This window comes from Acanthaster planci, linkage group LG12 (assembly GCF_054643075.1).
Source record: "Acanthaster planci isolate LZ-2023a linkage group LG12, COTS_SCS, whole genome shotgun sequence".
NCBI lineage: Eukaryota > Metazoa > Echinodermata > Asteroidea > Valvatida > Acanthasteridae > Acanthaster > Acanthaster planci.
The window spans coordinates 8,753,327-8,766,327 of record NC_141788.1 but is presented as its reverse complement, the minus strand read 5'-3'; the positions used below and the strand labels follow the sequence as shown (position 1 = coordinate 8,766,327).

At 42.0% G+C, this 13,001-nt stretch overlaps 2 protein-coding genes across 5 annotated transcripts in view; both read left to right on the top strand.

The window, feature by feature from the left end:
* trappc13 (trafficking protein particle complex 13) overlaps positions 1 to 13,001 on the top strand; it is a 55,380-nt gene that overhangs the window by 27,569 nt on the left and 14,810 nt on the right. The gene's annotated exons all lie outside the window — the stretch shown is intronic.
* On the top strand, positions 2,489 to 12,181 carry LOC110985218 (calreticulin-like). Its single transcript, XM_022246074.2, has 9 exons — positions 2,489 to 2,680; positions 5,257 to 5,358; positions 5,946 to 6,149; positions 7,097 to 7,191; positions 7,745 to 7,954; positions 8,205 to 8,318; positions 8,761 to 8,904; positions 9,969 to 10,061; positions 10,747 to 12,181. The coding sequence occupies exons 1-9, from the start codon at positions 2,602 to 2,604 to the stop codon at positions 10,984 to 10,986; spliced, it is 1,281 nt and encodes a 426-aa protein (XP_022101766.2). The 5' UTR covers positions 2,489 to 2,601; the 3' UTR covers positions 10,987 to 12,181.

The window sequence follows — 13,001 nt, the reverse complement described above, 5'->3', positions numbered from 1 at the left end:
ACGTAGTACGCATTCGGGAGTGATTTAATTTCGTACTTCATGACAAGTGGGACTCCTAACCAACGGAAGAGGTAACTAATTAGATGTATGTACATGTATGAACACATCTTGAAATATGTGATTTTTGTCTCTTGACGTTTCAACCCAATCGAACTCCATATTTGTTTGGGGGAGGGGGCTAGGGAAGGTAATTGGGGGGGGGAGTAATCGAAATAAAATCCGCAGACTGATTGAAATTTTGCGGCCGTTCTTACTTTTGGGGCCATGTGAAGAGTATTGAGTCACAAAGTGAGACAGCAGATGCACGGAGTCAAAATTTCACTCCACATCTTAGTTCTGATTCCAAACAGCGGAAGAAATAACAAAATTGATCTTCATACGAAATGTTTGAGGGGCCATAATGGGGGAAGAGAGAACGGGGGTGGGGGCAAATATCGTCACAGTTTTCACGAAGAGCCACGCACGTCAAAAGCAGCATTTTGGCGATTCCGATTACATTCATGTTGGAAGGGGAAATCTTAAGTGCATTTTGCATTTTCACTAGGAGACGCAAATCATATTGCCCATTGTACACGTGTTAACATATTGACTGGAAAGGCCAAAAAGTAGGTCAAGTAATAGGATTTTCGTTCTCACGAAGAGCCACGCGTCTTTGTTACATTCACAGGGGTGCGCGCGTGCCCCTTCCTATGGAAACAATACATTGCAAAGAAGGGCCACAAAGTAGGAAAAAGTAGATTTTTGATTTCACGAACGGACACGCATCTTTACTAATTGATTTCGACTAATTAACCACTGTGTTCATGTTAATTACCTGGTTCAGGCACAAGTTTATATCTCAAAAATCATTCGAGGTCTTTTTATTGCATTAATTTGTTCCATATTGGTATTTTTGCAGTTTTGAAACAGGAGAGGCTTCTCGGGCGATTTCTTGAAAACAAGTTTTTCTTCAAAATCTACATGGGTTACCACGACGCTCACGCTAAACTTGCACTTTTGACCAAACCCTGAATATTCAATTGTTATACTAAACTATAATGGTAGGGACACAAAGCTGTGTGTCTAAGCTAGCTGATGAGTACGTGGCGCTATTTCTGTTTATTCAATTTTCCTGAATCTTGTTCCGAGTAGGCCCACTCACACGAGTTATTTCACAATCCTCTACAAGAATAATAATAATAGCCTGTTTAATATTAGTAGCTCGGTGTTTTTCCGGCCTGCCGTAGGAGTGTTCTGGCTCAGTGGCTGCTTCAGTTTAACATTGGTTTGGATATTTTTTTTTGTATATAATTACACGGACATGTATAATGCAAACGAAAAGAGAGAGAGGGAAAAAAAGATGTCTCACGCAAACAGACGGTTTCTACTCGCGGCCGTATGGTCTTTCCCATGCATTGTTATCTTTTAAAATGCGATTACTGTGAAATGTGTGGGTCGCCCTACCATTCATTACAATTTCACATGGAAACGATATCAAGCCAGCTCTCGGTTGACGACGATACGGGCATGCGTGTCGTGTATTAACGATCACTTCACAGGCTGAGAGTTGGTGAGAAAATGTGATTATAAAGAACAGTTTATGTGCAAATGATGACGATGTTTCTGCCCCTCCTAATAAATTACAAGCCTTTCCTTGCATGACCAAGCAGGCGACGCTAATGCATGCTGTAGCCAAAAATAAAATAAGCCGACACATTCAAAGAAATCTCTGTCCACAAAAGTAACGTACGCGTCCCCCATCGATTCACATTACACGCGAGGCCGGGGGCGGCCAGTGAAAAAAATAAAACTTACACAGCAACGTCGATTTATCACGTTGTAACTACAGGGATTTAAAATTTTGAGATGTGGGCACTGCACTGCGAGGCAATAACCGATGGGGAGGGGGGTGTCTTCTTCCCTTTTATGTGACCATCAAAAACACCGGAATGACCATCAACTGATCATCACGCCAGAATTGAAGGGTCTTTTTTATACTTTTTTTTTATTTGGGCACACTGTCAAAAGGTTTAATTTCAGCAGACCTAGCGCATTCGGCAGCCACTGCAAAACCTGATTATTAAAAGCCCAAACAGTTTCGGTGAATTAACTGAAGAAGGCGCGTATCGTGTACTTTGATTGATCACTACAGCAAGCAAGAGCTGTTGATTTGTTTTAATGGCGCTTTCAGCTACTCAGGCTATTTGCGACAATAACTATACGTTTGTTCATAACCTTTATTAATCAGCATCACATTGCGGAGTTAGGAAGAAGGTCCAGCGTTTTAGAGGCAGGAGGAAACCGGAGTACCCGGTGAAAACCTGCGAGATCGAGAAACCGGCCGCAAGCAAGACCAAGAGGGCGCTGTCTTTTAAAGTCCCTGATAGGGGACCGCGTGGTCCGCTGTGATTGGTCTTCACTCTTCAATGTTCCAGAAGCTAGCCAATCAGAGCAAGCCATCTGGACCCTCGGTTCACGTGTACGACATTCGCTTGCAGTACGTGTACACAAACTCCCGGCGTAAAATCTTTCCGGAATCCGCATATCACTTCACGCGCTCGCGGACTGGGGAAAGGGCAAATTTTGCGATTTCAGGAAAATCGTTTTGAAAGAACAGACACAATGAATCTTACATTTTGCATCGTCAGCGCCCTTTTATCACTGTGCAGTGCTACGGTTTACTTTCAGGACCAATTTGATGGTAAGTTAATGGATTTCTTGAGAGAAAATGACTTGGTCTCTTGTCAACTGAGCTAGTCTCATCGTCTCCGTACAAATTTGCATCCCTCAAATGGTTGCCTATGTATGTGATGTCTTCCTTGACGCTAAATTGTTTGGCATGGTTGCTGGTCATGCCGATGGGATGCATGATTGGCTTCAGAGAGGTTTACATGAATTTTCTATGTTTGTTTCATTGTATGTTTTCAGATGACTTGAAATATTTAACTCTGTTGGCACTGTGATCTTACGTGTACTGGTACTGTGTAGGCCTAGATTATAGTTTTGCATGGTAGGCCTCCATGATTATAAGCAGGGGTCTTGTCTGCATGTACTGTGTAGACTCCAGGTCTTCAACTCTTATCTCAAGTCGTGTTCTCTCTCCAGTGTTTCCAGGAGTGGTAAAATTTCCTCATTGTTTTTGCCCATTGACTGAAATTTGAATGAAAGGTATAGCCTATTGCTTGTGTTATATTTAACACAAATCACACGCCGTCAATAACAGCTAGAATAAACCTTTTTGACATTCGCAGAGCATTACAAGTTTCGATGACAAACAAGCAATCCATTTTATACTCTACCCGATGAGAGAAGTGTACCTGCAAAACGTTAATGTGCTTCCATTTTATCATGTATTCCAATTCAAGCCATCCTCTTCTCACTATAAGAGTGTTGCATTATAGATTTAGGATGAACAAACCTCAACATTTAAAGCATAGCAGGAAAGAAAAACTTAGGGAATCCCTTCCAACAACACAAGTTTCTGTCATGGACTATTCTTTGACTAAGATCGTGAATGTTAATGCTCTAGTGTTGTCCAATCAAAATCACGACTTGCTGTAGCTGATTCGTCCCGCACTGACTAATCTTGTTATTTTCAGCAGGAATGACGGTTACGGGTGACTTTTCTTCTTACAAACATTTGAAAAATTATATTGTTATTTTGAAAACTTTCCTTGTATGCTACGCATGCATCTGTGAGGTGATGATTAGAAATATTCCCAAAAAACCTGTAAAATGGATTTCTGACTGGGTCACTTCCCCCCCAAAAAAGGTGTATGCATAAAATGCGTGGTTTTTTGTCAATCAAACCCATAATGCATTGGGAACGTTGAATAAGTTTATTAGAATTCAGTGCCATCGTGGCCATAATTCGGGGGATTGTATAGTTGGGGACCTACCAGTTTTGTTGTCATTTAGTTAATTCTTGAAAAACTGTGCAGACCCCCTCCCATAACCAAAGGCAACACTCTCTTTATTGCGCTGGCGGTATTTTTTGGAAATTCCAAATTGTAAATTGCGAGAAAATGTGGCTTTCTGACTGATGAACCAGCCATGCAAATTTTAATCCATGTGCATGATGTGCCACATGTTGAAAGACTCATTTTTCCTCATAATTTCCCTCAAAACTCAAAACCCTCCCCCCTTTTCACAACATCAGCCCAACAACCAGTAGGTGATCCACTGATAATATTCAGATAACTCAATATTTTGCAGACTCCATAAAGACTAATGAAAGCCATGTTTGATTCAATATTTCGTTCTTTATTCAGAACATCTTCAGGATGTTCTGAATAAAGAACGAAATATTGAATCAAACATGGCTTGATGTTCTGAATAAAGAACGAAATATTGAATCAAACATGGCTTTCATTAGTCTTTATGGAGTCTGCATAATATTGAGTTATCAGCCCAACAGTTATTGAACTTGATGCCGCAGTCATCTACCACAGTGAATTCAAAAGTTAAAATGCAGTTCTCCTTTGTACATGTATTATAGGAACTGGGTCCCCAAAATATGCAATCCCCATAATTTTTCATACATGTAGGTCAGAGTTGCTAAGCTAGTGCAATGATTTTTGCCATGTTTTTAGATGGTGACATGAAAGAATGTTGCATCCTACTTCCACCTTTTCCTCGGTTATGATCTCAGTGAAGTTGCTGAAATGTTGAAATGACATGAATCTGGAGATAAACAGACCATTTTCTTTAGAAATGAGGAAAGAGTTCCATATATGGATGCCACCTGACACCCAATGCACAAACCCTATGAGACTGGTCTGAAAAAATTGAAGTGTTTTCTAAGTAAATGGACTTGGTATTTTCCCTCCTCACTTGAACTTTTCTGGACATGTTTTTTTCTTTCTGAAGGCTGATAGGTCACTGTAGGAAATAATACAGGCGTCCGTAATATGGAACACTTCCTGAAAATACTTGGAAAATGCACTACTCTCTTACAAGACTTCGTACATTTTAGGCATATACAACCAAAGAGTGGAGTCGGGATGCTGCAGTCTTTCCTATGATGTAGTTCTTGAAAATGTTGAAACAGGTGTAGGCCTAAATCTGTTTTTGTCTTTCACCAGTTTTGAGTGCAAATTTTATTTGCAATTTTCGACAGTTGCCGCACACCAAAGACATATTTTGAAACGTTCCAAGTTGAGGTTTGTCTAGCCTTTAACAAGAAATTAACATTTTCACTTCTGAAAAAGTGCCACATGAATTAGAATGTGTCCTTGCTCTCACTGCTTATCAGTCAAATTTTGTCTTTCGTTTCAGGCGACTGGGCAGAGAGATGGGTGAATTCGGAACACAAAGATGACCTGGGAAAGTTCAAGTTGTCCGCTGGAAAATTTTACAACGACCCGGAGAAAGATAAGGGTTGGTACAAATATTTTTTTTTTAAGTGTATCATTTGGTAAATGAATTTGTTCATTTGGAATTTCTCCTGCAACAGTTGGGTTGTTGTCTGAAATGACTCAAATAAACGTATGTTTATTTGACGTTAAAACTGCTAAATATAGTTTTCAGACAGATTAACCTGGTGCCAGACTATTTCTGTACAGCTGTTCGAAGTGGTGTTAATGGAAGGAAGCGACGAAGTGTGGTGGGTGAAGTGATGAAATGGCTTTACATGTGAACCATCTTTCGGGGCTGAAGAACCGCTGATGTTTAGCCACTTTCTGATCATCGGAAGAAAATTTTTCTGGCCTTTGTGAAGTCCAAATGCTTTTTGTTAAAAGAACAGGATAAAATCAAAGTAAATCGTTTTTTTTTTTTTCACTTTTCAATTTCAGGGCAGCAAAATAATGACTTCACACGAGACCGTTTCAATTCTTCAACTTCATGTCCAATTTTAAAATTAGTTTTTGTCAAGAAGAAGGATAACCCGAGTGGCATTTTTCTCTCCTTTGCGAGAGTTTTATGTTAAAGAGTAGGTGTGAATGTTGTTGGACATTGACTTGCAGGTCTGCAGACGAGCCAGGACGCCAAATTCTATGCCATCTCCAGTAAGTTTGACTCCTTCAGCAATGAGGGCAAGGACCTGGTGATCCAGTTCTCCGTCAAGCACGAGCAGAAGATCGACTGCGGGGGTGGCTACGTCAAAGTGTTCCCGGGCGACCTGGACCAGTCGGACATGCACGGCGACTCGCCGTACAACATCATGTTTGGTAGGTATTGACTGCCGAGAAATGGAGTCATGTGTGATGTGGTGCTTTGCAGATAGTGAGTGGATTTGTTTATTTCGCCCTTCCTAAAAAATTGCTGGGCCTGAAAAAGGCGAGTTTTTAAAAATTGAAAACCAAAACACAGTTCCACTGAAGAATTTTGGTTACCAGGTGCACGTAGCTTTCCCTGACCCTAGGCCAGCCAGATGTAGTACAGTCCATCAGGTGAAATTCAGAAGAGCAGTTTCTTCTGGAACCATCCTGATCGTCCCACGGAAATCCATCACCTTGTTATCTGTTCAGAAATGTCATCAAGCCCAATAAAACATAGCTGAGCCTGCATATCACCTCATAATTCTCTCGTACCACCAGATTGGGAGTTTTGAGTGCATACCATGAAATTTTCTCTCAACAGTTTTTAAGACGAAGAGTTTACAGTTTAATTCAGGACTAACCCTATCAGTCCTCAATCCTCCGAATTCAGCATGATTTTACATATTTAGGGACCTAGGGTAATGTGTCCATGGAGAAACATCTACTTAAAAAAACCATTTCTTTATTTGAGGGAGTCTGGATTTGCCTCTCTGACACAGTCTTAAAGTCTAAAAAAAAAAATCTGCGTCATTTAATGAAACTGTTTCAGAAAGTAGTCCAGCATCTTTGTAAAGGTTGCAAACACATTTGAAGGCCAGGTCTATGAATAAAGTATGTTGGTGACGTGATGAAATGGCTTATTAACAATCAACCATCTTTCGGGGCTGAGTTCACTGATGATGGGCCTTATTCTGATCACCAAAATCTGACGTCCATTTGAAGATACAGGGCCAATTTCATGGTAGCTATAGACCGGCTGTTTTGGTGGAGCTTAGAGCATTTTGACTTGAGCCCCAATGACAAGTAAATGACATCAGTCCCCAAAGTTACATCTCACTTGCCTGTTACTGCTTCAGGACCCGACATCTGTGGACCAGGCACAAAAAAAGTCCATGTGATCTTCAGCTACAAGGGAAAGAATCTTCTGACAAAGAAAGACATCAGGTGTAAGGTGCGTGTGTGCTGGGGACCGTTCAGTGAACATTAATAATAACCGATGTCTTGAGAAGAAATGGGACATTTTCAGTGAATGTGGAAATCACCGTCTACAAAATGTTAACACCCACGTGATTAAGCAGCAACGATAATCTGATGATAAGTATGAAGTCGATCGTTCCTAGCACAGCAGATCAGCTTATCAGATTTGATTACTGCTTATGAATGATTGACTTGAGAGGAAATTCAGTATCCAGGAATTTTGTTGGGCAGATTTTCTTTTTGTGCATGTTGATGAGGTTATCCTTTGTGAGCATGTGCAGAGAGAAAGGCCCGACCTGACATTGTCAGTAACTCACAAGTGGAAGCATTACCTTGGTCATGCTTATTTTTGCTTGAGTCGACCCTGGGTTTTTCCGCTTGCCAGGCCGTCAATCTTGTCTGTGGGGTAATGTCAGTTGTTGTTAAAGTCAAATGTCTTGCTCAGGGACACAACGCATTCCAAGCACAGGAGCACAGCTTGTGAGTATCGTACCAATAGGCCATATTCACATTCATTTCCCACGTAGGACGACGAGTTCACCCATTTGTACACCCTGATTGTCCGTCCCGACAACACGTACGAGGTGCGCATCGACAACAAGGAAGTCCAGAAGGGCAACCTGGAGGAAGACTGGGATTTCCTGCCTCCCAAAAAGATCAAGGACCCAGAGGCCAAGAAGCCAGAAGATTGGGATGACAATGCCATGATCGATGACCCCGAGGACACCAAGCCAGAGGTGAGGACCTTAAATCAAGAGGAAGGGGGGGTGGCTGTGTTCCAAATTAGTATTGGATATTTTTTCAAGAAGAACCCAAAGAGTAGAGGTGTTGTTTTGAATTCCACCTGTCCTCATGGCCTGGCAAACATGGTTTGACCATGGAAGTGCCTGCAAGATGTTGCCAGCGTGTAACCCTGGAGATTTTCGGGACTTGTTCATGCAATTTGTATCCTTATTTGGTGTGGTTTGCTTTGCCGACTCCGAACAGGATTGGGAAAAGCCAGAGTTCATCCCCGACCCTGATGCCGTGAAGCCTGATGATTGGGATGATGAGATGGATGGAGAGTGGGAACCGGCTACCATTAACAACCCGGAGTACAAGGTATGTTTTCTGTCGTGGTCGCAGTGGCACTTAACGCTGTTGATAGAACAGAATCTTCCAACAGTTAGAGAATTCAGCGTTTTGATTTGAGGATAAAGAAAGAGTGTAACGTGTTTTTTGCCCCCGCAAAACGTCATATTGCTCCTTTCTGATAAAAAAACTCCCATTTCTGGCTATGATGTTGTAAGATATGTGACACAGAGCTCGCCAACGGTGATGGCCTGAGCTGTGTCCATAACCGATGCTGTATACGACTACAAGGGATCTGGAAACTGGATTATGCCATTCACACTGCAGCTAGAAAGGGTTTCTTTTTGTTTAAAGACCAGTCTTGATAATTTACTGAAACTTGCCGTCCATTCATAGTAACTTCCTTGATTCTAAGTTATTGAGTAGCTAGTGCCAACTGTTGCATAAGGGGATTTTTTTTTTCATTGTTCAGGGCGAGTGGAAACCCAAGCAGATCGATAACCCAAATTACAAAGGCGAGTGGGTTCACCCGATGATCGACAATCCCGAATATGAAGCGGACGACACACTTTACCTTTACAAAGACTTTGGCGTTCTAGGACTTGATTTGTGGCAGGTGAGTCTTGGACATCATCACCTTGGAGAAGGATTTAGTTATTGTTCAGAGGTTAGACATTAGGCTGTGTAGTTGGAAAGGTGTCATTGTGAATTTACCAAAGGGTAGCATCTCTGTGATAAGTGCTACTTCTTGACTGATAAATGGCAGGAAGGAGCCAAAAGAATTAGTACTAACTGGTACTGTATTTGTCGCCCTCAACAGACTAGGCACAGGGCTATTAGCAGGCCTATCACATCTACCAGTTGCTGCACATTTGCCCAGTAAATATGTGCTTGCGGTCATTTCTTGAAGAAAGTTACTGCCCGCTAGTGTCTGCTTGTCATCATTTTCTGCCTTTTACTCTCAATGAGATACCAAGATTGAAGTTCCAGTTGCCCACATTCAGTTCCCCCCCCCAAGGGACTTTTGTGTGAAAGCAGTGTGTCACTCCTGTAGATGTCAACACAGGTCGCATTGCCTGTGAAAGTTTATATGAAATGGTCCTTGCTATCTGCCACATAGAGTACCGAAGTGTGACGTCACTGTGAACCAGAAAGTGCAGTGCAAACGAATGTTGGTTCACACGCTGGTTCTCGCGCTAATGGCTTTTACACACTAATTATGCGCGTGACGTATTCACTTTGGTACTCTATAGCTGCAGTTCTGAAATGCAGGTACGAGATTAGGCTTTTACATTTTTTCCCATGAAGTGTGTACGTTCCAAGCAAGGGGCCACACAGAGCACAGGTGATGACCAGTTTTTACCGGATTATGAATTTAATGATTCGAATACGATTCCTTTCTGATGTGCTCCCTTGGCTGGCCCCAATCTCAAAGTCGTCCTCTAAAGTTCAAAGACGCCTTGGTCCTTTTCCGACAAAATCCTTGGGCAATCATTTTACAATCTACATGTATCAGACAAGGCCATTACTGATTTGGGTCAAGCCATCAGTGATTGTGTAATCCAGATAAGAGTTCAGGTGATGTTTTGTGTGACCGACTGTTCACTTAAGCTGGTTTTGTACTCGTGCAGCAGTGTTATGAGGTACTGATGTTGTGTGATGGATTTGTCTTGTCCGCAGGTAAAATCGGGCACTATTTTTGACAACTTCCTCATCACAGATGATGTCAAGGAAGCAGAAAAACAAGCAAACGATTTGTGGAAACCCACAAAGGTATACCTTTTCTCTTCAGTGATCTGTGTTTGGCATTCCTGTTTTAAATCCTTGTGCAAAACTTCAATGAAAGCAACAACCCTCAAAGCCTGTCGTTTTTCTGTTATTCCTCCAGGCAGTTAACCTGTATTGCAGGTTAAGGGCTGCGAGCGAGTTCATATTGTTAGCAATTATGTTAACCCCGAAAGCTGTCGCTGAGCATATTTTGATTGTGTTGAGTTTAGAAGAATGTTTCCTTTGACGTGTTGCAGTCATTTTGACTTGAATAAGATTAAAACAGGATGTAACCGTTCTTGCTCAGTGCCGGTCTAGTTCCTGACAGAGGATGGCCATATTTGGTCAAGTTTCCTCACAGACGTGCTCAATGCACGGGTCGGACGTGCACGAAAGCGTGAACTAGAAATGACCATTAAAAAAGGCCTGAAGTTGGCTGGAACTGAAACTTCGTAGATTTACTGTTAAGGAATGTCTCCACATTCGTGAGAAGTGTGGAAAAGGCAGTTTCATGGGCAGATGGTATGCACATGTGATAAACCCATTTACCCAAAAGGATAATGCAGCTTTGTACAATGCGCACATCTCAAGTTGAATGAACGCGCTAGCGGAGTACCATCGCAGCAGTACCGCCCCCCCGGTTTATCAGTTCGCAATTCAGCGGTAACCCGTTGCGCCCTTTGCGTTCCAGGAAGGCGAAAAGAAGATGAAAGACAAGCAGGACGAGGAGGAGCGGAAGAAGCGGGAGGAAGAGGAAAAAAAGAGGAAAGAGGAAGAAGGGGACGACGAGGATGAGGAAGGCGAAGAAGACGACGAATTCGGTCTGAGCCCCGAAGACCTGGAAGGCCTGGAAGAGGGCGAGGACCTAGAGGCCGACGAGCCCCCAGAGGGCGACGCGGATGAAGAGACACAAACGAAGGACGAACTGTAGAGAAAGAGAGAGAGAAAGAGAAGAAAATTGCAAAATTATTTAGGGGGCAGGGGAATATTTTGAGTTCACCTAGTTTAGTGTGGGAAACAATTAAGTTATGCTGCAATACATGGTCCTTGTGATAACTCTTGCACAGTTTGTACAAGTCGTGGAGGTGTTCCCTTTCGTGAGTGGTCACACTTTTTATTGGTTTGGTTGTTGCAGTTTGGGTTTTTTTTTGGGGGGGGGAGGTATTTGATAACTGCCTAGCACGTTTTGTCATGTCCACATTGAAATCTGCATTGTGACTTGCCCTAAGGATGTTGAATCAGTGCACTTTCAATATTTTAATGGTGGGCACTGGATGCATCGAAAGTCTCCACTCTGCTACAGCAAGTCTCCAAATATTGCAAACACAAGTTCACACGTTTTTTGGTGCATATTGGTGATAGTTTTTTAATCCAAGGAGTGGAATGTATGCAGTATTCGCAGTCATGGATGTTAAAAATGGATGTTACTGTCGTTCAGCCCAAGCTTCGTGCCACTGTAGAAGTGTTACCCAGTGAAGAGTGATTTTGTTGCAGGCGGATTGACCCCGAACTTGTATTTCATAAACTTACAAATCTAATACTGTAAAAAAAAGTACTTTTGTTGGCACAAAATATCAACCATTCACATTTCTTGGGCTGTGTTATGAGTGGTCCAATCATTTGATTTTAAATTGTGGGGTCTTGAAAAAGTTGCTTTTCCTGTTAAATTTTATTATTAAGTTGACAGTACGCCAAATTATTTTTATGTATCGAGGGAAACTTCTTCAGGCTAAAATGAACGACATCACCGAACAACCAAGTTTCAAGCACTGTACCTGCCTTTTTATAACCCATAAGGGTATGTTCACGTCTGCTGTTAAAACAGTTCTAGAGTTTTTGTTGCAACAGTTGAAACATTTTGTGTAGAACATCGGAGCTCACAATACAAAGCGACCTTTGTTGACAAAAAAGACAGGTACTTGTGATGTTTGAAGCATAAAATGATTGATTTGTAGAATTTTGTTAAGTCCGCCTAACAAATTAAGCCAGAAACTTTTTTGTATGTTTTCATCAATTTGCCGAGGGGAGTTCACGCAGATTGTTTTCCTGAGAGTGATTTAGTGTTCGGGTTATGGCCTGTTGAGAAAGTGTTCTGGAATAAAAGGTCCCACCACTTCCCAAACGAACGTTTCGTCTTGTTTGATTCTTATGCATGGGTCTGTTGAGAAGACGTGTGTGTACTCGTGGGCACTGCCGGAAGGAGAAAAGCTGTGGTTTTTTTTGGGGGGGGAGGCAAAGTACCCATCAGCTGCAAACTGACTATCCAATAGTATGATAATTGCTGTCTCATGGTTAGGGCTGATTGCTCATCTTTATCCCCTTTCGTGTCCGTTTTTATTCCCCCTTTTTTTTGTGAGGGGGCACCCCCTGTCCCGCTGTCGCCCTATATTTGCTCTTGCAAGTACTCCAGCAAGTACATGTACATTGTACTGTGTAGGAGAAGCGTGAGTTAGTTTTACCTGTTTAAAGCAAGACCAAAATATTTTACTTTGGAAACGTTTGGGTAAGAAATTGAAAGTTGCCAAGGCATTCTTCAAGTTGGTGGTTGTTGACTTTAAAGGTTTGAAGTAAAATGACTCGTAATGTTGCCAACCAACTGTCCTTGTTTTCAGTTGATGCATTTCTCAAGCGTGCTGATTTTTGAAAAGTTCCAACAATTTGGGGGCAATGGTCATTTTTTGCCATTTTATTTGTCAGATTTCAGACTTCACCCCCTCAAACCCTTCATCCTCATTATGCTATTTGACCAGTGACATAATGACTTCCCTTGGAAGGCCTGTGCCCTTCGCTGTATGCTCAGAATTTGGCATAAAGACAAAAAACCCCTCATTTCTCGTACCATGGACACATTCTTTGAGTGCCTTTTTCTTTCAGAACAGCAGACCTCACATTCACACCCACGACCCACCCCGGCTTACTGTACATCCGCCCCTCCTCTTTTTTTTG